General features: G+C 35.5%; 4 protein-coding genes across 5 annotated transcripts in view; all 4 read left to right on the top strand.

Moving 5' to 3' along the window:
- Positions 1–12,109, top strand: part of LOC149168535 (uncharacterized) — a 52,827-nt gene extending 40,718 nt beyond the window's left edge. Inside the window, exons 3-4 of the mRNA XM_089424911.1 lie at positions 11,146–11,875; positions 11,983–12,109. Of these exons, the coding sequence (XP_089281037.1) occupies positions 11,146–11,875; positions 11,983–11,990 (738 nt within the window). The 3' untranslated portion in view covers positions 11,991–12,109. The remainder of the gene's footprint in view (positions 1–11,145; positions 11,876–11,982) is intronic.
- LOC149168534 (uncharacterized) lies at positions 12,060–13,076 on the top strand. Its single transcript, XM_089424910.1, has one exon. It carries the CDS (start codon positions 12,060–12,062, stop codon positions 13,074–13,076), a length of 1,017 nt encoding a protein of 338 aa, XP_089281036.1.
- A 430-nt stretch (positions 13,077–13,506) lies between these two features.
- On the top strand, positions 13,507–16,849 carry LOC149168533 (receptor protein kinase-like protein ZAR1). The gene is made up of 4 exons (XM_089428296.1): positions 13,507–14,732; positions 15,167–15,291; positions 15,562–15,639; positions 15,821–16,849. The coding sequence occupies exons 1-2, from the start codon at positions 14,504–14,506 to the stop codon at positions 15,193–15,195; spliced, it is 258 nt and encodes an 85-aa protein (XP_089284422.1). The 5' UTR covers positions 13,507–14,503; the 3' UTR covers positions 15,196–15,291; positions 15,562–15,639; positions 15,821–16,849.
- A 293-nt stretch (positions 16,850–17,142) lies between these two features.
- LOC149168532 (ABC transporter C family member 8-like) lies at positions 17,143–21,079 on the top strand. Of its 2 annotated transcripts, XM_089428294.1 has the most exons (5): positions 17,143–17,653; positions 17,844–17,936; positions 19,149–19,388; positions 19,965–20,150; positions 20,283–21,079. In XM_089428294.1, exons 1-5 carry the CDS (start codon positions 17,510–17,512, stop codon positions 20,643–20,645), a joined length of 1,026 nt encoding a protein of 341 aa, XP_089284420.1. In that variant the 5' UTR covers positions 17,143–17,509; the 3' UTR covers positions 20,646–21,079. The 2 variants fall into 2 exon arrangements, with proteins under 2 accessions (XP_089284420.1, XP_089284421.1); XM_089428295.1 differs by lacking the exon at positions 19,965–20,150.
- The last annotated feature ends 3,181 nt before the right edge of the window (positions 21,080–24,260 follow it).

Here is a 24,260-nt window from a genome sequence, read left to right as displayed (position 1 = left end):
TGTAATGTTTGGTGGCAGAAACACCTCTTTGGATGCCTACTTTCAAGCTCTGACAAGAAAGATTAAATGGCTTGTTCTTACAACATTCATTGTTACAACATCTTAGTTGTAACTTATTTGAAATTTTATTATCGTATGTGCACTTTGATATGATGTAATATGATTATTGTTTCATTTCATATGTTGTAATATTAGATATATAACAGAGAAATTAATTATTGCATGAAATAAATAATAACTTTTCATTTTAAATGTTTTTTTTACTAAACAAGGATCTTCCAAAAGATCGGAATGATCCTCATCACATAGATCCAGATCACGTTGGCTCCGATGCTGAGATGGTAGATGATGATCATGATGACATGAGGCTGATGTTTATATAGAAGATGATCATCATCATCATCATGAGGCAGTTGTTGGTAGAAACTAGTGACATTCATGATCATATAGACTGCATCATGGATCATTTTTTATATATTGTTATGATGTCAATTTTCATGGTTACTATCATATGTATCATTTTCACGGCCTCATGTACCATATTATTGAGTTGTATCTTTTTGACATGTATCATTTTGACTTATATCATTTGGACATGGCATATCATATTGACTTGTATATTTTTTTCTTACATAATTCATCATTTTTATTTATATCATTTGTACATGATGTATCATTTTGACTTATGTCGACTATTGGACATGTGTCATTTTCACATGTTATTTTTTTTAGAAGGAATGAGTATATTTCTATTAATCAAACTGGAATTTGGTCAGTGCCATTACATTCAAAAGCATCAAAATTTCCAGAGTCCTCCAAATTTGTCTGACCAATATCTTTGGGTATGTAGTAATTTTTTTTCTAGATTTACTACATTATTCTTCTTGTAATTTCTCCAAAATACCCCATTAATACTTACATACCTACATAACATAATATACCTAGCTATTACTATTAAATTAACTACTCGGTTCCCTCCACATTGTTATGGTTGAGTTCCTTCGTAGCAACCTTATATGCTTCCTCTTACTGGAATGGCTCTATTGCTCCTTATTGCCACTTCTCCTGCTCACACTCTTGTTGATCGGGAAACACTAGAGGGAGATCCCCTCTCTCACCAATCGCCATATCCTATTCACCACTCTCATTGAGGTCAAATATATCTTTTAACACTTAAAATTTCCATTCTCCACGTTGACATCAAAGTTCTCCCCCTTGTAATCAAGATTTTATATCTTGGATATAATTACCTCCATCGTCGCTTGCACAATTTCAACATATTTTCTTAGACCTTCCAACTGACTCATTACCAAGGTGAAATGATAGCGAGCCACAGAAAATATTTTCTCGCCTATCCTAGAGATTATCTCCTTGATTTCCTGCTTGAACGCCTAGTCAATCTCATATGGGGAGCCATCAACACCATTTCCTGACGAGGATGCCATGATCTCTTCAGCTCGGAAAGAATGTATGGAGAGCCACTATGTGTGAATTTTGCACAACCATCCTCTTATAGCCAGACTTAACTCCAAAATGATGGTGGGGGGAGTCCCTTTGAGTTTAATGTTGTTCACATTAACAATTGCGAATTCATTGCTTCTTGGTTTAGACCATAAACACACATGGTTGAACTGAGATGTTCTTCCTTGACCACAGAAATATCAAATCCTTTTTTGATGACATCCCACCTGGCCACATGCTTAGCATTAATCCTTGCATTTAACCATCTGTTGGATGAATGGCTTGTCATTCTGCTAGAGCAATCACTAATGAGATTTTGAACCATGAAATGACTAACAAATTTATGCAAATTGTGAGTCAAATTATCCTGCTTATTTACCCTTAAGATTCTCTAGATCCTCGAGTTATGAGAAATCATGGTATGTGACATATATTTGTTATGTCACCCTCCTCCATCAACTCGCCTTGAACCAAATTGATGCCTTTATTGGATTGTTCGTCCGCCAAAGAGTTGTTCTCTCTCTTGATATGAGAAAACTCCAAAATTTCAAATTTTTCCATGATCAATTGGATTCTTTGTAGAGTTAGTCTTGTATTTGAGTCCTTGCAATGATTCAATTTGATATATATTTGAATTGTAATGACAGAGTCTCCAAAGACATATATGATGAAGATATTTTCAATATTGACTCGTAAAATTTTATATGTTGAAAGTGGTTGATGATTTGGATGCATATTTATTACATATGATGGTTTTGATTTACTGCTCATGATGGATGTTGTCAAATTCACTTAAATTATAGATATTAGATTCACTTGTTTTAATTATAGATGATGATCATGTTACAATAATTATCTTGTTATTTTGTATATATTGAATGTTGTAGATTATATATTGATGGAGATTTGATAAGTACAATGATGTTGTTAATTTGTATGGATGTTTGTTTCCCTAAAAATTATTTATAAATGTTATCCTATAAAATATTTCAAATGTATTCATATGATGTATAATCATATAACGCGTTTAAGACACGTGATATATTTAACTAATTAAACTGAAATAAAACATATTAATTTAACTATATGCAAAACAATAATCATTTTTTGGAAGCAAACAAAGAATCAACAATGGAAGGCATATTGGAAGCCACAATAGATTCAAAACTAGAAGCCACACTAGAAGAAAAATTGACTAGAAGCAAAACTCGACGCAAAATTGGAAGCCATGGTAAAAGCAAAACTGGAAGCAAAATTGGAAGCCACAATAGAAGCAAACTTGGAGGCCACACTAGAAGCAAACTTGGAAGCCACACTAGAAGCAAAACACAAAGAAAAATTGGACATTAAAATGGAAGCCAAACCAGGAGCCAAATTGGAAGCAAATTCTAGCGTTATTTCTGGAGCTAAAATGGTGCTATTCTACGCATTATTTATGACATTATTCCTGGTACTACTTACAACATTATTTCTAATGCAACTTCCAACCCAACTCCAGGAAAATTGTGGGGCACTATTATAGGAGTTATTTATGGCGTTATTTTTCTAGTGTTATTTTCGATGTTATTTCCAATGTTGTTTCTAAAGAAATCTATGGCACAAAATTTGGCACTAGTACAAACATACCTGGTTGCGCCAATTTTTAGGCGTTATTTCCCATGTCTATTGTAGTGAAGGTGATCTTCAATTTTCCTTCCCTTCACCTTAGCTCTAATACCATGTTGAGAATCAAGGTGCTTGTAGAATAGGGTTGATTTCTCTTACTTGATAATTACTTGTGATAATTTCTCTTACTTTGCTCTCTTTCTCCTTTGAATTTCATTGAAATCCTCCTTCTTCTTACACATAAATCTAAGTGATGGATGGATGATCAAATGAGGTTGAACTATCTTGTATTTATACATGTCCAGGAGGTCGAATGGCTACCTCTGTAGGCCGAGTTGTCTAGGAGGGCCAACTTGGTCTTTGTGGTGACATTTTTTACTCTTTGACTTGTAAAATATTTTTTATTTTTATTTTACAAGAAGTTCAAATGGGAATTTGACCCAATTACATTTCATTGAATCATGATAAATTGTCTTTTGAATTAATTGACCCTAAAAGCATAAATAACATGCTTTGACTAGAAATAAAATAATAATAATGAATATAATAAGCACATCGATGATACATTTGAATTTCATTATGAAGACCAACACTAGTTACATTTTCAACACCCACAAGTCAAATATGAGTCATGAAACCCTCCTACTTCTAGCATGATGTCCACATGTGTGAATTTATCCCTCACATCAAATGATAAATAACTCATAATTGATGAAAGAAGAGAGGATTTAAGGATGTTCAATATGGCATGTCAAGAGGAGAGCCATGCATGCAAAAATAGCCCCAAAGTGCCTTGTATGATGTGACTAGTGCCTTGGGATATGTGAATTACCTCAAGATCTATTAAATTACCTTGAGAAACTATATGAGCTTTAGAGGAATAATCTCCAAGGGTCCATTGGAAAAGTGTAACAAATACATGAGAGGGGTTCCATGCTTAGGAGTAAGATAAGTGTGTTCTATTAGGTATGACCAACGTTACAATATGAGCAATACTTTCACATAAAAAGAAGTGAGAGATCCTAGAGGCTCCCCTAGATCATGTGGCATATTATATCCATACAAATATCCTCACATATTGAACAAACTTAATTCCACCAAGGGGAAGTTAGCATAAGCCATAAGAGAAAGACATAACTTGAAATATAGACTAAGAGGATGGGCCATGATTGATCACAAAGGTACAAAGATACCACCTAGGTCTAACACTATTACATAAATCATTTAGCACAGCCCAATATAATAAATTAGGACAAATATAACCACTTTTGGCTCATAATAAACAAAGACACAAATAACATTCTCCTATGACAATTACAATTGGAAGAAAAAGAAGTGGTATACTTTAGTGAATATGAGGTGTAACATTATTGTTTGATTCTATCTTGCTAAAACTTTGTTCTCCTCTAGTTGTACCAACATATCCAACCAATATAGTAACTACTATGTTTTTGACATTAGCACATAGAAATGGCTATTTTTAGGCTTAGTTTCAATTATTGTAGTTGCATCATGATTCATGTGCACAATAAGTTGAATGTTTTGTGCTTAATCAATAATTTACATGTTCTATAGGCCCATAATATGGGGGAGAGTCTATCATCCCAACCATCCTTATTCACTAAGTATACCTTCTTCAATCTACATTCTAGAATATTTTTAGATGCTTCCACCATGCCATTATGCTCCAAATGATGTGGAATAGTCTTATGGTGATGGATTGTGAATTCCTTACTACGATTGCTAATGTACCACTAATAAAACATTGACACTAATTACTAGTCAAGGTATAGGGGCACCCAAACCTTATTATAATATTTTGAAAAATTAATCATGCAACAATATCCTTTGAGCAATCTTGCATTTATGTGGCTTTTTCCAATTACATCAAATAATTTATTGCAATGATTATATGTTGAGCTCTTGAATAGTGTTTCAATGGATTGATAGGCTTGATAAAATCCATTTCCTAATGTTGAAATAGCTCACCAGCCACAATAAGATGCAATAATGCATCATATCAAGTAGATGGTCATCACATGATCTAGAGCATGTTGCATTGTTTTGCATATTGCATAACACCTCAAACAAAAAAGGTCACAAGAATTGTATGCACAATACCTTCCACATAGTGTCCTTCCCACCATAGTTCTAATCACCATAGCCATTATCGGCCTCTCGTAGCACTAGGTATCATTCGTGTTGCAATTGACTTCTACATAAAATCATTTTTTTGGCTAGCTTGTCTAATGGCCTCATGATCAAATGATGATTTATTGCATGCACAATTATATACCGATGCTATCATCAACCATAATATTCTGATGTTTATATTGATCTATGTTTCTACTCAAAAAAAAAAAATTGAAGGGAAAGTCTAGTCCTATAGGCGAGAGGTAATGGGAAATTTCTTGGAAAGGAACCCACTATCTCCTGGTTGGCCTCTTTAGTTCCATTTCTAGGGAGAAAGTCTAATTTTTTAGAAAAGAGTCCCCTATACTTAACCTTTGATGAGATTATAAGCTTATCTAGTAACTCCACATGAAGAACCCATGCCCAAGATGTATTCCACTAGAGGATCCTCTCAATGCACCCTTCCATCCTTAGAGATACATCCATTAGTTATTTTTAGGATCAAGGAAATCCTATCTTTGAAGATTACCGAGATTCCCTTGTTATCCAAGATATCCAATATCTTTTTCTAGGAGGAATTTGTACAATTTGTTCAAGTACTCATGGGTAATTGGATTACTAAATTGCATACACTTTTCAACTTTGTTAACATTCAAGGTCAACGCCAGAACATTCTTGAGAAGACCTTTAATAATCTACCAACTTTCAAAGGGAATAATGTTGTATTTGCATAAAACTATTTGAGATACTTTAATAATTTGACCACAAGGCTACAAGTCACTCATAAGGATGTGCTTATGAATCTGTTTTCCCTTTCTCCAGAAGAAGATGCATTTAATTAGTTCATATCCTTACATAAAAATAGTTTCCGATCATTTAAAAATTTGGAAAACAATTTCATGGATAAATGGGGTGATAAAAAGGACATTTGATACTTGTTAACCACAATTACTGCTACAAAGAAGAATGAAAATGAGACAATGGAGGAATTCAACAAAATGTTCTCTCAAATTTTGCAAATACTTGATCAATATTTCAAGCCCATTAAGAAGCCACTATTTACTTTGGTGTTTTTCATGGTGACATTTGTTTTCATTTAAGACAACAAAAGCCTAGGAATCTAGAAATATATCAAGAGTTTTGAAGATCCAAAGGACTATGGCTATTATTGGTAGGGCTAGACAAGCTACCTCCCCTTGGATTAGGAATATATAAAATACCCAAACCCCATGGTAACTTTACGGAGGTGGGGTATCAAAATTTTTTGCTTCCTATGACTATCTCATACCTCTTTCCTAAAGTCACATTATTCTTCTTCACATTGATCATGGCTGATAGATATTAGTCCCACCATGTGTCACCACCATATTATTCAACCCCACAAAGTCACATGGTTGACACATGGTGGTCATGCACCCACATGTCACCACTGTATTATGTAACCTCCACCCATTAATCCCTATTCCAACTAATTTTGTTGTCTCAACCCTACTGGCCCATGTGACCCACTGCTATGCAAAAGACCTATAGACCCCTGCCTTAGATTTTAAGTCTTATTCAATAAGATTTCCTCGGATCCAACATGCATAAGATTTCCCTATAATTCTTTTAAGTATGTCATCCAAGAGGTCTTAAAGACATCCACACCTTTTGATATTTAAAAAATTACTTAAACAATTTCTTAGAGGTAAGAAATTCCCCATGCCTCTTGATTAATTTTGCTACCTAAGAAATCCATTTCACTTATACTTCACCATGTGAACACAGAGTTCCAAGCCTCTTATGAAATCATATAAGAACAATGTTATAGGATAACCCTCATAGGTTCTACCTTCATGGTCTCTCTGTGCATTTCTTTAGACATGATCATAAGATGATATCCAAGAATTCCTTTACACCATACCAATATAAACTTAATGGAATAATTCTTGAAGAATATTATGTATTCAAACTATCAATAATTGTTAGTTAATTTTCATGTACTTACACATATAATAGTTTTCTACAATTGAAGTACTTTTGGGTCACAGACACAAGTTTACCCTAAACTCAACTGTTAAACCTGACCAAGCTATTTACACCAGCCCTCCAAGACATCCATTTAGCAAAACCTCCAAGTCTTTTAGTCCCCAAAGGACATATCATAGTTTCTCAATTACACAACCATTCCAACTGGAATCATTAACACTTTCATATTTTGATAGACATATAGGCACATTTAACGAGAGTTCAAGACTCTCATGACTACCCCATGCCATTATCTGTATTAGGTAACACTTGGAATACTCAGATTGGTATCACTAGCAAGCATAATTGCATATTTATATGGCGACATAGACACGTTAGAATGCATTCAACATTCAACATAATAATTTACAAATGATATTTCGGTATTAAACACAAGTATTTGACAGAAGACACATAAAATGTATACACACAATTATGAGCATTAGTCATGACTCAATATAATAATGTGGGATAATGTTTCTTCTATAAATAATAACAACTAGCTACAAACCTTAGATGTTCCTCCTAATTATAGACCGCACTAATCTAAGTGTTAAAATATGGGGCAACATTGGGAAGAATTTCCCTTGAGAAATCCATTAAACCCCAAGTGTAAAAGTCAAAATTGATAAAGTAATTATTTGGCACAAATTTTTATTTGGAAAGAAAACAATTATTTAAGTTTAAATTTTAAGTTTCCCACTTAATTTTAAGGTCATCCTCAAATGATAAGTCGCCTTAACCTAGGGTTGTGACCCTTCATTATTAGCACCACTATAAATTGGCATCATTTGACTCAATCTATTCAAGCTACTTCATATTTTGTGTACACTACAAGCTCATGATTTGATCTAAGGAGCTAGTTATTTACCCATGGCTCGCATTATATATATATATATATATATATATATATATATATAATGCAATATATATATCTAAAGGTTCACATTATTTGTAGCAGCTCACTTGCTCCATATTTGGGGCAGGGATACACATTTATATGAGGCTAATTACAATGACATGTTATAATAGTCATTCTAGTGGTTCACTCTTCATTTTCTGTGGCATTGTTTTACTATAACCATAATGAATTTTCAACATGGCTCTCATAATTGTAATATGGCTCGGTAGTTCTTGTTCATATAATAAACACACATTATATTTACACTTAGTTCTATGGATCAAATTATATATGTATATCTATATATATATATAATGGCTTGTGGCTCATTTTCTGTGGATCTTGTCTTCACTAACATTTTGTGGATCACATCAATGCTTCATATTTCTATAGAAGATTACAATGTGGAAGCTCGATTTCAGTAACTCGTGATAGTTTGGTTTATCTATGTGGCTCTTATTTTTGTATACCCTTTTTCTATGATCTGCTTAATTTCCCAGTGTGATCACCATCATCTAGATGGTATTTTATATGACTGAGACTTTGAAGCTTGACAACAATATTTGAGATGACAGTGACCTGTGATTTGGGACAAATTAAATGTTGGTACGGTAGAAACCCTGTATATATATCAATGTTCATGATCTGTGACAAATTCTTCCTAAGTAACAATGATCCTCATATTTTATTTTATCAGTGCTCTTGATACCTGACAGTGATCAATTTGTATATTTGAGGCTTTGACAAATGACATGACAATACCCTAATGGATGACATGGTAAGGATTTTAATAGCTCTAAGATAACAATGCCCTTGATAACAGTGCTCTTATTTAGTACATAATATTGAGTTCTTTCTTTGAGACTTTCGACAATGTTCTTCCTCGGTACATATGACAGAGACAATAATGATGACACGCCTTATATGATGGCCATAACCTTGTACACATGACAATATATGTGATGATGGAACAATGACCTTACTGTTTGACAATAACATTTTTCTTGATGACAATGATGATTAGATGGATGACAGACGTGGCAATATCTCTATGAAAACTGTAATATTGTGATATGATAACAACTCTCTCGGACTTGCTTTGTTCATTTCACAATCGAAGATGTGAACTGATTTGGATTGGTCTTGAAGACCCGATGTGTCTCATTATTGGGTGTACTTTGTATCTCAACTAAACAATTGATGAATCTATAATAGACGAAGAAGAATTGAATTTCTGGTTTTCCCCCTTGTGAGGTGTTCCCCTAGCCTCCGACAATTCTGGTGTCTCTATTTGTGCATGTTTTTCTTCTAATGTTACTTTATGTTCCACTGCATTTTTGTTGTTCCTTCTACATAATTGCTAATGATGTTATGATGTTGTGGGGTGAATTCAATTTAATCCCATTATCTAAAGTAAAGAACAATATAGTCCTAAGAGAAAATTAACATGGTATCAGAGTTGGGCTGAAGAAAAGTCATTGAGATCACCCCTGTGAAGACACCGATGATGGAAGCAAGTGAAGATGGAGGAGACCTAAAAGAATGATAGGGTTTGAGGGAAACCTTGGGAAACCCTATTCCATGAGGAGAAGTTAGGGTTTGGTGGATGACATGAGGTTAGGGTTTGAAAGAAACCCTTGAAGTGTGAAGGGCCTAGATATAATAAAGGCTTGAGATCTATAACCTTGAAATCTTATCATGATTCCAACACCTATGACAAATTATGTGTAACCTTATATGGGCTAGTCTCAGTTGGGCGTAACTACTGATGAAGATGATTGGATCAAGAGGGAGTTGATCACCTCTCGTTAAAGATAAGTACATTCTAAACTTATTTCTTTATGACACTGCTCTTATTTAGATTTATTGTTTTAATTATTTCTTACCCCTACTAAATGAATATTTGCCAGGTATTTGAATACTTATAAATTCCCATTGAACATGTGATAAGAAGATTTGTCTTAAGGATCAACTAGATGTTGAAAAGTGTAGCAAAAGAGAGCTAATGTAGGAAGGGAATAACTGGAGCTGAAACTAGAAGCTAGAAAAGGAACTTGATACAAATTTATTCTGGGAGCTAGTGAAACGTATTATGGGCATATGTGTGAGATGACAAGTGTATAAGCTACAACTTGCAAAGGTATTTGAATATTACGAGGTATGTGTGGTATAGCATAATTGTTACAATGTTATGTTTTGATGGCAAGATAAGGCTTGAAGTGTGACAAGAATATTACCTTTAGAAAAGGATTGTTTTCTAAAATAATTAAGATTAATAATTTGATTGAAAACAATAGTCAAAATGAATTATTTTTGTTTCAACTATATATTCATTTTTAAAATAAACTCCATAAATTATTAACTAACAAAGATATAATAATTTACAAGCATAAGGACTTAGGAACATCATTAACATAATACTTAATAATTATATATAAGAAAATTATATACTTTCATGCTAACATAATTAATATTAATAATTTGATTCAATTTAAAATTAATGAAAAATCAATTAATAATGCATAATAAATTTAGTTAATTTATAAGCATTAATTAATATTAAGTTCTCAATCAAAGAAAATTCTTTGAAATTAACAAGAAAAATAATAATTAATTCGTTATGCTTTATATTAATTATTATTATGTTTCAATTATCAATTAATTTTTAAAAGAGAAATACAAAATAAAAACTAGAAATATATAACTATTAAAATAAATTAAAAATCAAAAGAAATCTAAAATAATTGTCAGAATAATTACGTCGTAAGGTGTTTCCCTTTGAAATCAACTTTCCTCTTGAGTTACGTGTACATTTCTGAGCCTTTGATTTAAGTGTTAGACGATGAAAATAATCTTACCCATCCAATTGATTAGACCGGTATACGATGCGACCCAGCAGATCGACACTTGCCCTCGCTCGTTACGCCGTAAGGCGTCTCCCTTTGAAATCAACTTTCCTCTTGGATTACGTGCACATGTGTGAGCCTTTGATTTAAGTGTTAGATGATGAAAATAATCTTACCCATCCAATTGATTAGACCGGTATACAATGTGACCCAGCAAATCGACGCTTGCCCTCGCTCGACGCTAGGGCTTGCCCTCGCTCGACGCTAGGCTACTTCCTGCAGGCGCTGCTGCACTTCAAGGCAGGGATTGTCGATGACACCTCAGGGCGCCTGAGGTCATGGAACGGTTCCAACTGCTGCCAGTGGCAGGGGGTATCCTGCAATAGACAAACAGGGCGTGTAATGGGGCTTCTGCTGCCGGGGCTGCTGTCCGGGAGCGACTTCATATCGGATACCCAGATGAAGGGCACGCTGTCGGAGTCCTTGGGAGATCTCCAGTTTCTTGAAATTTTGGAAATGGGGCCATTGAAACAAATTACTGGCCCTATTCCCTTGTCATTTGGGAGGCTCAGGAGGCTGAAGAAGCTGCGCCTCAACGCCAATAAGCTCGGCGGTTCGGTCCCTCCATTTTTGGCATACCTTCACAATCTTCAAGAATTGGATCTGTCTGAGAATGGTCTGAGAGGAACTTTACCGGTGAGTTTCGGAGGCCTAAGGAATCTGCGCGTTTTGAATCTGTATACCAACAGGTTCGCAGGCCCTGTTCCTGAATCAATAGACCGTCTTTCCAAGCTCACCATTCTTGATCTCCATGGCAACCTTCTCGGAGGCCCCATTCCTCGGTCTGTGGGAGAATTGCGTTCTCTGCAGTCGTTGGATATGTCTGATAATCGGCTTACAGGAACCATACCGTATTCTATAGGTATGTTATCGAATCTGTCAATCCTGTATCTCAATAACAACAATCTCAGCGGCAACATCCCCCATTCCATAGGAAAGGTCACGACTCTGGGATTTCTTCGTCTTCAGGAAAATAAATTGAGCGGGATTCTTCCAGCTTCTTTCTAGGTTTGGTCAATTTGCAGAGACTTTCAGTGGCCAATAATATGATAGGCGGCCCCATTCCTGCTTCGTGGGGTAAGCTATCGAACCTGAAGGATCTCTACCTCAATAATAATAGATTATCAGGTTCGATTCCCAACTCTATAGGAAAAATTTCTAATCTTATGTTTCTGTATCTCTCTCATAACAATCTTTCCGGGAGCCTTCCGTGGGAATTATCAGAGATTTCTGATCTGCAAGTCTTGGATATTTCATTCAATAATTTCAAGTTTGTGAATATTCCCAGAGTACTATTTGAGCTCCCTGGATTGTATCAGCTCTCCCTTGCTGGTTGTGGCATAGAGGGAAGAATTCCCGAGTCATTGTCCAAAATGTCGGGGCCTCTTTCTCTGCTTGACCTTTCCAGCAACAGCCTCAGCGGCACCATACCACCATGGCTGGGCAACATGACGCAATTAGATACTCTCAACTTGTCAAGAAACGCATTGACATCCACCATTCCAGAGGAAATTCGCAACCTGCAAGACCTCACCACTCTGGACCTCCATTCAAACTACCTCACCGGGCCCATAGCATCCCTTTTTGCCATCAGCAGCCCCTTTCCTGACGGAAATTTAAGAACCTTGGACTTGTCCCGCAACAGATTCACTGGTTCAATACCTCCTAATGCAGGCGATCAGAACAGCATGGAACAGCTTTTTCTGTCGCACAATTCTCTCAGCGGACAAATCCCCTCTTCAATTGGCATGATGAAACAATTGAAGGCCCTGGATCTCGGCTGCAATACACTGTACGGTCCCATACCCAGTACGCTGGGGAGTTTGGCACAGTTAAAGACTCTGAAGCTGAATGAGAATCGCTTGAGTGGAGAAATCCCCAATGAGTTTCTGAATCTCACGTCTCTGTTGCAACTGAACTTGTCTCATAATTCCCTGTCGGGAAGAATTCCGCATGGGATCCCACTTCGAAAGTTTCCGATATCCTCCTACACCGATAACAACGGACTCTGCGGAGATCCTCTTCCTCCATGTTCTTCCAGAGCTCGAGATTCGAACCCATGACAGTTTGCTGGACTATTTTGGTTTTCGTGTTATCGGTGAGCTCCCAGTGCCCATTGCACATGTCTCCTGTCGCATCACCTGTGAACAATTCTTTTCATGGATGATAGAAGAGAGTAATGAAAATCCAAATCTTCTCTGCCATTATTCTGGTATGTAGTATATTAAGCTTGTGGTCATAGCAAAGTACGACTTAAATGCAAATCATATATTGAGAACTAGGCTTCCCATTATGAAGATAAGAAGAAGCTTACTGTTATTCTTGTATCTGTAAATTTTCAATAATGTGTTAATAAACTGTGTAGTACCGCACAAAATTTCAGAGTATGCAGGGTTCTAAATTTTGAAACGAATTTAAATTTATCATTCCCTGTGTGGAGTTCTCCCGAAGATTTTGCAGATGGCATTTTCCAGTATAGTTTTTCTCAAAATTGGTCAGAATTTTTTTATTTATTACAAATTTGAATTATGTAATTTATAAAATTATTTAATTTTTTCTACAGTTATAAATTTAAATTATATAGTTTATATTTATAAAATTATTGAAGTGTTGAGAAATTTTTATTTAAATATTTAGAAAAATTTAAAAATTATTTATATATTTAAAAATAATTTAAATAATAAAAAATTGTATTATTAAAATTATTATATTGTGGAATTTAAGCCTGAAAGCATAAGCATAGTTCAATTGGTCAAGTACTTCTTGTTAAGTATCTTGTTATTTGGAGGTTATAGGTCAAATCTTCTGGACCTCTTTATGGTATCTGACCAGATAAGCCGGCTGAGTTCGTGTTACTAAATACCTTGCCATTTGAGAGGTTACAGATCAAATCTCCTCGACCCCCTTGGTGTTAAGCCTAACCAGATAATCCTGCTAGTAGATTCCTTTGAATGGATCTGTCTAGATTATTTCCCATAAATATGGCAGTCACTGAGTGACTTAAAAAACCAAAAAAAAGGACTGAATTTTTTTTATAATTACGCCGTAAGGCGTTTCCCTTTGAAATCAACTTTCCTCTTGGGTTACGTGTACATTTTTGAGCCTTTGATTTAAGTGTTAGACGATGAAAATAATCTTACCCATCCAATTGATTAGACCGGTATACGATGCGACCCAGCAGATCGACGCTTGCCCTCGCTCGACGCTATGCTACTTCCAGGTGCTTCTCTGTGTGGAGACCTTGCACTTGCCCTCGCTCGGGGATACTAGATTCCAGGACCCTGGATCTATGGAAATCGACTTCAGAAAACCCTTTATATCAATCATAAGGTAGAAAATGATATTCTGACCCTCAGAACATACCCAGTCTGCTACAGGACCCATGAGATGATTCCAGGAGGTCTCGCTCAGCCTTAAAAGGGCTTGGATTATCACCACTAGATGCCTTGGACTGTCACAAGCCCACTTCTGGACTTCGGTCTGTCGCGGGATGGCTACAGGAATTGCGATCTGTTACAGAATGGTTGCTCGGCATCAGGGTATGTATTTCCATTTTAGTTTGTCTCAGAGTATCAAGGATTTTGAAGCAGAAGCTAAAGCAATCGGTAGGGTTAAACATCCCAACATTGTTCGCCTCCGAGCTTTCTATTGGGGTATAGAGGAAAAATTGTTGGTTTATGACTACATTCCACATGGAAGCTTGGCAAATGCCTATTATGGTGGGTTCTATTGTTCTCTTTTTTCCATTTCATGTATATCTGCAGGAAATCTCATTCAATTCATTTCTGCATGGTTGTTTTTTATTTTTTTTACAAAGATAGCCCTTCAATCGCTTGCATATTATGAGTTTCTTATGGATTCCACAATCTCCCCTGTTTAGCTACTGTACCTTCAGCTAATACATAGTCATTTGAAAAAGATGTACCTTCAGCTCCCGTATCTATTTTAGCTACTGTACCTTCAACTCCCGTATCTATTTTTTCACCATCTTTATGACTGCAATCAGATTAGATAAACATTGAATAACTCTAATTTTCAATTTTAGTCACCCTGTCTTGGGCCAAAATTTTGAACATTATGGCACCTCTTTCATTACAAGCATCAGGGGAATTGACATTATTACAAAGATTTTGGTTGATTTTGTATGTATCAGGTTCCATCCCCGTATATTGGTTGATGTAACAAAGGTGGATCTGAGTACCACTGTGTTGGGATTCAAGATATCAATGCCTATTATGATTGCTCCAACTGCCATGCAAAAGATGGCTCATCCCAAAGGTATGCATTAGATTATTGTATTACAGTTAACATCCTATTTTGATGCATATATTTTCTGAAAGTGAATCCATCATCTTTAGAAGAGTATGCTAATGCAAGAGCTGCTGGAACTATAATGGTTTGGGCATCGATCTTCTCTTTGTGGGATCGATCTTCTGAATGTTTTAATTTCCTTCTAGCTATTAAGGATTTAAGAAATTATAATGATTTTGGATTTTGAAATAGTTTGTTGTGTTGATAAAAATTGAGGCTTGGACATATTTGTTGTAGACACTTTCTTCATGGGCTACATCAAGTGTTGAAGAGGTTGCTTCAACTGGACCAGGCATTCGCTTTTTTCAACTTTATGTAAGTTTATCATTTCCGCCCATATGATTGTCTTCCCATGTTTTCTGAGATGTAATTGAGTTCATATCCATCCAATTGTATTATAGGCTCCTAAACCAATGGTAAGATCAGTTATATTGCGTTGGGTTTACTAAATGTGGATGTATGAGTGGTGTTAAAATTTAGATGTCATTGCTGGCAGGTTTACAAGAATAGGAATGTTGTTGCACAACTTGTTAGAAGAGCGGAGAGGGCTGGTTTTAAGGCAATTGCACTGACTATGGACACACCTCGACTTGGGCAGAGGGAGTCTGACATTAGAAATAGGTAGTGAAAATTAATTCTATTTTAGATTTGCTGACAAACTCAAAGAATCCCAAATAATTTGACACCTCACAGAAAGTTGATTCCTATTCCTAAACTTCTCGTTTTCACTTTCAAAGTTATGTTTCTTGAAGTTGGAACCAAACTCTATATTCTAGCTCTCCTTGCTTATGTAGAGATGGGGATCTTGTATAATCGCTCTTTAGTTCTTTGATGTAACAACCTTCATTCACATCTATGATGCTTCTGCCAAAAAAAACCTGCAACTTTCACTTTCCTTCATTTTCTTATTCCTGGTGTTTGTATCCTTCAGAAAATATAGAAAAGACTTTCAAGGTCTACAGTTTCATACACGGTCATTCTAAAAGGCATGGAGAAATCAGCCTCACTGGTGATGGTTTCAATTTCAGGGACTTGAGCAATTACCAAGCCAGTGGGATACTTCTGAATAAGCCTGCAGACTATTTGGAATAATAGAAAATGAAAATTCACTATAATATGAAATGCCACCAAGGTTAGTTGATAACAATCTAGCTCTCAATAAAAATCAGAACATTGTGGAATTTTTTTACGATCAGAAGCGACACTAGGGTTAGAAAAAGCATTTAGCACCTATAACGTATCAAACTTAAAATAAGTCAGAAGTCTCCATTTTATCTGGGATTCCTCTTTGTTCATCCCTTGTCTGACACTGAGGTATCTAAACTTAAAATAAGTCAGAAGTCTCCATTTTATCTGGGATTCCTCTTTGTTCATCCCTTGTCTGACACTGAGGTATCTAATGTTCTGAAAAGTCTCATTGTGATATCCACTCATACATGCTAGATAGTAAGGCACACCTCTGTGTTGAGATTCAATTCTGGATCCATAATTGTTTTTGACTTCTATTGATTTTCCTTTGTCAAAAATGTAGATTCGCATTGCCTCCATATCTTACCTTAAAGAATTTCGAAGGTTTGGATCTTGGGAAAATGGAGAAGGTATGTGTTCCATTTTATGAGTTCTTTAAATAGAAGGATGTTGTTTTTAGTTCTTCCTATATTCAAGGTCCAGACTTCTTCCTTAAGTTGGTTTTTTCTTGCAGACAGCGGATTCTGGACTGGCATCATATGTTGCAGGTCAAATTGACAGATCATTGAGTTGGAAGGTTTGTAATAGTCCTGGTAGAGGGATATTTCAAATAATTCTTCAGTATTGTGTTTGAATAGAATGAAAATGGATAGAGAAGCACCTGGAGAAATCTTGGGGTTGAGTTCCTGCCTTTGGTTGTAACCTTCTGAATCTCAGAAAAATTATTTGTGATGAGTCATATTATGATTTACATCTTCAAGAAATACTTCGTATCCTTTTTCAAGAAATACTCTGTATCCTTTTTCCAATTATTTTGGATGTGGCATCGCATGGGCCGTGTTGTGGTTACTCTCCGATGCCCTGTCATTGTGTTTCGGTGGTTGTTCTCTCTGATCTCGATGTGATTAATTGGTTGAAAAGGCAAAGACCAGCTGTGGGCAGCTTCTTGGCTATTCACAAGTTCATCTGATCTTAGTACTTTTATATCAATACAAATATGAGGTCTCCGTTTGCTTTTAAAAATAAGAAATTGTTATGGTGGCAACCAATGACTATATGGTATCGTTTGTTGCTTGCAGTCCTGCCTACTGTGCTAGACGTCACAGTGAACACTCCAGATGATTCTCAAGTTATTTTAAAGGTACGCTATCTCATAAAAAATATTATCCAGTGCTTATGACGGTAGGTGGTAACATAAGTCTTGTCATAGATGTTCGATCCAGCTTTAAGAATTATGATGAATATAATCCAATCTTGCAGCATCCAGACCTATGGATAGTTATGTTTGGTTCGACAGTAGATTTTAATATATGTTTGTTTTATGGAAACAGGGAATTTCCACAGACCGTATTCTTGATTTATGCCGATTATTAACTGTGAATGTGGAGACATGCCATCTGACCAACTATTCTTTATCCCATGAGGTAAGAAAATCAGTAGTTCAGAAGCTCATTAAATAATGGGATTGTTTGACAGGCTGGTGGATTGCAATTGACTGGTTCTGTTCAAGATATCATGTGGTATGACCCTACTTGCATTAACAACACAGGTGTTCGTGTCAAGATAGAAATAGCCATGTACAGTGAAACTGGTTCTATTATTAGTTTGTAAAGCTTAAGTGTGACCATGGCAACATTGGCCATCTTAGTTTTCTTGACAGAGGATTCAGTTGGCTAGAGCAGTAAGTTTTGGAATTCTGCCATATGACTGTACATCTTATTCAATTAGGTAGAATTTAGTTGGTTTTCCTTGTGGAATCCAGCATATAGATATCTCCCCAAAAGATGCATAGCGTCTGTATAGAAAGGCATTTTATAGCATAGACTATGCTTTTCGCTTTTAAGGCTCTCCCCACATCTATATCAGGTGCAGTGAGAAGCATCCTCACCTTCTTGGCCTTTTCCATATCCTTGCGCAAAAGCTGCCCAAGCTCACGCTGGCCCAAAACATTATCTATGTAAATAAAGGCGGGCACCTTCTAGCTACCCATCCTCATGCTTCCTAATATCGGGAAAGGTCTCTCCATGTTTAATGAAATATTTGTAAATCAATCTCCGCAACTCTATTTTCTTTGGAATTGAATGATTGAATCTATATTTTCTAAGAGTTAAACTATAGAATGTTTACATCCTTCAATGTCAAGGAGTGAAACGACTGCATCTGGTCCTCTATTGCCAGTACATACATTTTATTTCACTTGTACCATGGATAAACTTGTCCTGTATTGGGCAATACATTTTATTTCACTTGTACCATAGATAAACTTGTCCTCTATTGAGCAATGTCCACCAGCACTTTTTATTTGGCTTGCCTGATAGATAAACCTGGGCAATCTCCACCACTACTTTTTATTTCCAGAATCTTCATTGACAAAGCCAATATTGAAGGGAATAAATCTGCACATTAAAACTGGAGAAAAGGTAGCAATTTGTGGCTCAGTGGGATCAGGGAAATCTGCTCTGCTATATACAATTCTTGGAGAAATCCCAAAAATTTCAGGAGATGTAAGTTGAACATTAACTACTCTTCTTGAGCAAAAGTAACCATTTCATAGCTCAACAAGATTGTAGACGCAACTTTTTTGCTTTCTATATACATAAATTCTTCCATGAACTTTTTGATTGGACTACGTGCAGGTTGAAGTATATGGCAATGTTGCCTACGTGGCACAAACAGCTTGGATTCAGAGTGGTACTGTCATAGATAACATACTCTATGGGAAACCAATGGACAAAATTCAATACAAGAAGGCAATAAAAGCTTGTGCATTAGACAAGGATATAGAGAGTTTTGCTCATGGAGATATGACGGAGATTGGGGAGAGAGGATTGAATATGAGTGGAGGACAAAAACAGAGGATTCAGTTGGCTAGAGCAGTAAGTTTTGGAATTCTGCCATATGACTGTACATCTTATTCAATTGGGTAGAATTTAGTTGGTTTTCCTTGTGGAATCTAGCATATAGATATCTCCCCAAAAGACGCATAGCGTCTGTATAGAAAGGCCTTTTATAGCATAGACTATGCTTTTCACTTTTAAGGCTCTCCCCACATCTATATCAGGTGCAGTGAGAAGCATCCTCACCTTCTTGGCCTTTTCCATATCCTTGCGCAAAAGCTGCCCATCCTCATGCTTCCTAATATCGGGAAAGGTCTCTCCATGTTTAATCAAATATTTGTAAATCAATCTCTGCAACTCTATTTTCTTTGGAATTGAATGATTGAATCTATATTTTCTAAGACTTAAACTATAGAATGTTTACATCCTTCAATGTCAAGGAGTGAAACGAATGCATCTGGTCCTCTATTACCAGTACATACATTTTATTTCACTTGTACCATGGATAAACTTGTCCTCTATTGGGCAATACATTTTATTTCACTTGTACCATAGATAAACTTGTCCTCTATTGAGCAATGTCCATCAGTACCTTTTATTTGGCTTGCCTGATAGATAAACCTGGGCAATCTCCACCACTACTTTTTATTTCCAGAATCTTCATTGACAAAGCCAATATTGAAGGGAATAAATCTGCAAATTAAAATTGGAGAAAAGGTGGCAATTTGTGGCTCAATGGGATCAGGGAAATCTGCTCTGCTATATACAATTCTTGGAGAAATCCCAAAAATTTCAGGAGATGTAAGTTGAACATTAACTACTCTTCTTGAGCAAAAGTAACCATTTCATGGTTCAACAAGATTGTAGACGCAGCTTTTTTGCTTTCTATATACATAAATTCTTCCTTAAACTTTTTGATTGGACTACGTGCAGGTTGAAGTATATGGCAATGTTGCCTACGTGGCACAAACAGCTTGGATTCAGAGTGGTACTGTCAGAGATAACATACTCTATGGGAACCCAATGGACAAAAGTCAATACAAGAAGGCAATAAAAGCTTGTGCATTAGACAAGGATATAGAGAGTTTTGCTCATGGAGATATGATGGAGATTGGGGAGAGAGGATTGAATATGAGTGGAGGACAAAAACAGAGGATTCAGTTGGCTAGAGCAGTATATAACGATGCTGACATTTATCTATTGGATGATCCCTTCAGTGCAGTCGATGCTCATACAGCTTCAACTCTATCAAATAAGGAGGAGACATTACATAAGAGAGACTCCAAGACTTGCTAATATTGCTTGTCATAGTATGAAAAATCTGGTTTACCTCTGTATCAGATCTATAAAGATCTTAGAATGAGATCCAGACATATTAATGTGAAAATTTATGTGCATATTAGATATAAAAGATTTGAGTTTTGGGTTATCAAAGCTATAGATTGAGAACTACATGGATTGCTTGATAGGATGGCTGGTTCGATTTGTATATCAGGATTGCTAGCTTCTTTGGGGTGGTAGTGTGAGATCAATTGGGAATTGCTACTCGTTTCATACTTCAAGAGGGAAATGAATTTCCCAATGATGGTGGTAATGAAGGAACCCAGCAAAAGCACAGAGAATAGCATAGTTGATTGAATAAAAAAATCAATTGTGTAAATACAAATAACACACCCTATAAAGTGATGTCTTCTTGAATATTGATCAATATGAATGATTTGCCTTTCACAGTTCTTGTGTTTTGATTCTTTATGAATAGGAATTGATTCATTCAACTAAAATTGGTATTGTTGATTTTGATGGCACTTCTGTTCTCCAGCTTGATGATTGGGTGCGGGCACCTTCTAGCTGCCCATCCTCATTCTTCCTAATATCGGGAAAGGTCTCTCCATGTTTAATCAAATATTTGTAAATCGATCTCTGCAACTCTATTTTCTTTGGAATTGAATGATTGAATCTATATTTTCTAAGAGTTAAATTATAGAATGTTTACATCCTTCAATGTGAAGGAGTGAAACGACTGCATCTGCAAGGGTTCTTTTATCTATTCCTCTGAATCCATGCAACATATCTATAAACCATGCTCTGAGTGCCTATGCCAAATGCACGTCTGATATGCTCCTTAAAGCACAAGAAAGTCATTGAGATTTGAAAGTCATTGAGGTTTGACACACCTCCTTAGCCCTTCGAAATCTACAAACTTTATCATTCCACCATCCAGAGCCATAGCTTTACTCTGTTTGCCTCTAGTTACCCTTTTGCGAATACTAGAATGTCATTTCGCTCAATTGAACTTATGTGCGGACCTAGGTTTACATTATGCTCATAAGGGAGAACAAAAGGTGAAGCATTGTCAACCTTGTTTCATAGCCCTAAACCACTTCTAACTTACTTTTACTTCTCAAGTTTAGACTATGGGAAGAGATAAACCTGTCCTCTATTACCATTACATACATTTTATTTCACTTGTACCATGGATAAACTTGTCCTCTATTGGGCAATACCATTTATTTCACTTGTACCATAGATAAACTTGTCCTCTATTGAGCACTGTCCACCAGTACTTTTTATTTGGCTTGCCTGATAGATAAACCTGGGCAATCTCCACCACTACTTTTTATTTCCCTTGCAGAGTTTAGATTATGGGAAGAGATAAACTTGTCCTCTATTACCAATACATACATTTTATTTCACTTGCAGCATAGATAAACTTGTCCTGTATTGGGCAATCTCCACTAGTACTTTTTATTTGGCTTGCCTCATAGATAAACCTGGGCAATCTCCACCACTACTTTTTATTTCCCTTGCAGAATTTAAGCCCACTAAGCCCAAGGCTATACGGTATGGTTAATTGTTATTGGTAATTTTTAATGGGTAACTAGCAATATTATGGTTAATTGTCGATAGATGTTTATTTTCAATGGGGAACACAAGCAAGAGAATCTTTGTGATCAACACACACCCACTGAAAATTAGCATCATTGAAACTATTGAAATTCTTTGGTACAAGAGTCCTGCAATAATTCAATTATAAGAATAATATAACAATAATTTACTTTTTTTTTGTTTTTTGTTTTTGATAAGAAATACACACAAGACATAACAATGATTTACTTACAATTGGATTTTGCAAGAATATCTCAAACAATTGTTTTATAATTTAAAAATGAAACTAAATACACAAAGAAATGCAAGGCATAACAATGATTTACCTTTTTTTGTTTTTTGTTTTTAATAATAAATACACACAAGACATAACAATAATTTAATTGCAATTAGATTTTGAAACAATATCTCAACAATTGTTTTATAATTTAAAAATGAAACTAAATACACAATATTTCAACAATTGTTTTATAATTTAAAAATGAAACTAAATACACAAATAAATGCAAGGCATAACAATGATTTACTTACAATTATATTTTGAAATAATATCTCAGAATTTGATTACTATTTAAAACTGAAACTAGTATTAAAAGAAGTTTAAAAAACTTTTTTTTCTTATGAAATGAAAAAGCCTAGATGTTGGAAAGTAACTATGCAACTAAGGAGAGTGTTATGTGTTTTTATATCTAGAAATGGAGAGTGTTATTACACAAAGGCCCATGCATGAGAAGGTAAGGTAGATGGAAAAGTGATAGAGTACTTTGTGAAGAAGACTATTATGTTGTCGTAAATTATATTTTTATTTTGACATAAATTTTCAAAATGTAGGAAAGTAGATAGAGAGTGTTATGAGTTTATATCTAGGAATCTAGAGTGTGATGATAGGTCATGTATGTATGAGAAGGTAGATGGAAAGTCCAAGTCATATATGAGTAGGTAGAGTAATTTAGATATATTATTATTCTCCAAGGACCACGGAGCTAACTGAAATCCATTTTTATATGATTTGTGACACAGGCAGAGTTAGTCAATATTACCATACTAGGAGTAATGAACAAGAGATGTCTCTGTGTACGATGTTGCCATGGAATATAATAGGCATAGGAACAGTGTGGGTTGGAGGACAATACAGAGCTCCTTCATGAGCCCAAGCATTTGTTTTCACCTCCTTATCAACCACCTATAGCGTCATAAGGAATATATCCTGGCAGGGATTCAGTTCATCACAATGTGATATGGTTTAAGGTCTTCATATTTCTAGGCAAATACATTAGAATGTTGTTTGAAAAGATTAACATACCTCTCCTTAAAATTTTGTATATCGATATGGATACCCAATTGTTGTTCGCGTGAATTAATTTGTTTAACTTCACCTTCAACTAGGCAATCTTTAGGGTATCTAAACAAGTTCAATGGATATTTATGACTACTTTTATTCCATTTCATAGCCACTTTAACCCCCGAATAAGGTTTTCGGCATGGCTTCCTCAATTCAAACTCATTATCATTGACCCTTGCTTTCAAAAAAGCCCATTCACATTTCAATATTCTTCCACACACTATGCCTTACAGCGTTTCCTTTACAACATTAGGTGCAAATGCTAGTATTATAAGAAATCTAAATACTGAAAATCATTTACTAATTAATCATATGAATCATATCATTAGTAAACTTGTCAACTTCTTTCACTCAACCCTCTCCTCTATTTATTGATCCCTTAAGGTTCTGGCTTATTCGCTCATCTAATCCTGATGATGAACTATAGTGGTTGGTTCAAAACGTCGGTTCTTGGAAAACATGAATGTGATGGCTATGGAAAATATCACCATATAAAATGTAGATCGCAAAAGCCTCAAACCTATAAGGATTGATTCATTTAGTACTCTTTAGTAATGCATATGTGATTAAGCTTGTTTCCCAGTACATGTGATATAATGATACACTTCATAGTTTTAATATTTGGATATCTTGATTTAGTCTAAAGATAAATCATAGCTACGAAATATTGACTTTGATATACA

This window comes from Pinus tabuliformis, chromosome 4_2, assembly GCF_031772625.1.
Source record: "Pinus tabuliformis cultivar Carrire ecotype Pingquan chromosome 4_2, CPIR1, whole genome shotgun sequence".
Lineage (NCBI taxonomy): Eukaryota > Viridiplantae > Streptophyta > Pinopsida > Pinales > Pinaceae > Pinus > Pinus tabuliformis.
The sequence above is the reverse complement of the archived record's forward strand: the minus strand, read 5'-3'. Positions and strand labels throughout refer to the sequence as shown.

Coding starts and splice junctions, on each gene's coding strand:
- LOC149168532 (XM_089428294.1), top strand. CDS start 17,510: ATGAGGTCTCCGTTTGCTTTTAAAAATAAGAAATTGTTATGGTGGCAA. Junction 17,654..17,843: donor ATTCTCAAGTTATTTTAAAG/GTACGCTATCTC, acceptor TTATGGAAACAG/GGAATTTCCACAGACCGTAT. Junction 20,151..20,282: donor TCCCAAAAATTTCAGGAGAT/GTAAGTTGAACA, acceptor GACTACGTGCAG/GTTGAAGTATATGGCAATGT.
- LOC149168533 (XM_089428296.1), top strand. CDS start 14,504: ATGGCTACAGGAATTGCGATCTGTTACAGAATGGTTGCTCGGCATCAG. Junction 14,733..15,166: donor CTTGGCAAATGCCTATTATG/GTGGGTTCTATT, acceptor TGTATGTATCAG/GTTCCATCCCCGTATATTGG.
- LOC149168534 (XM_089424910.1), top strand. CDS start 12,060: ATGATAGGCGGCCCCATTCCTGCTTCGTGGGGTAAGCTATCGAACCTG.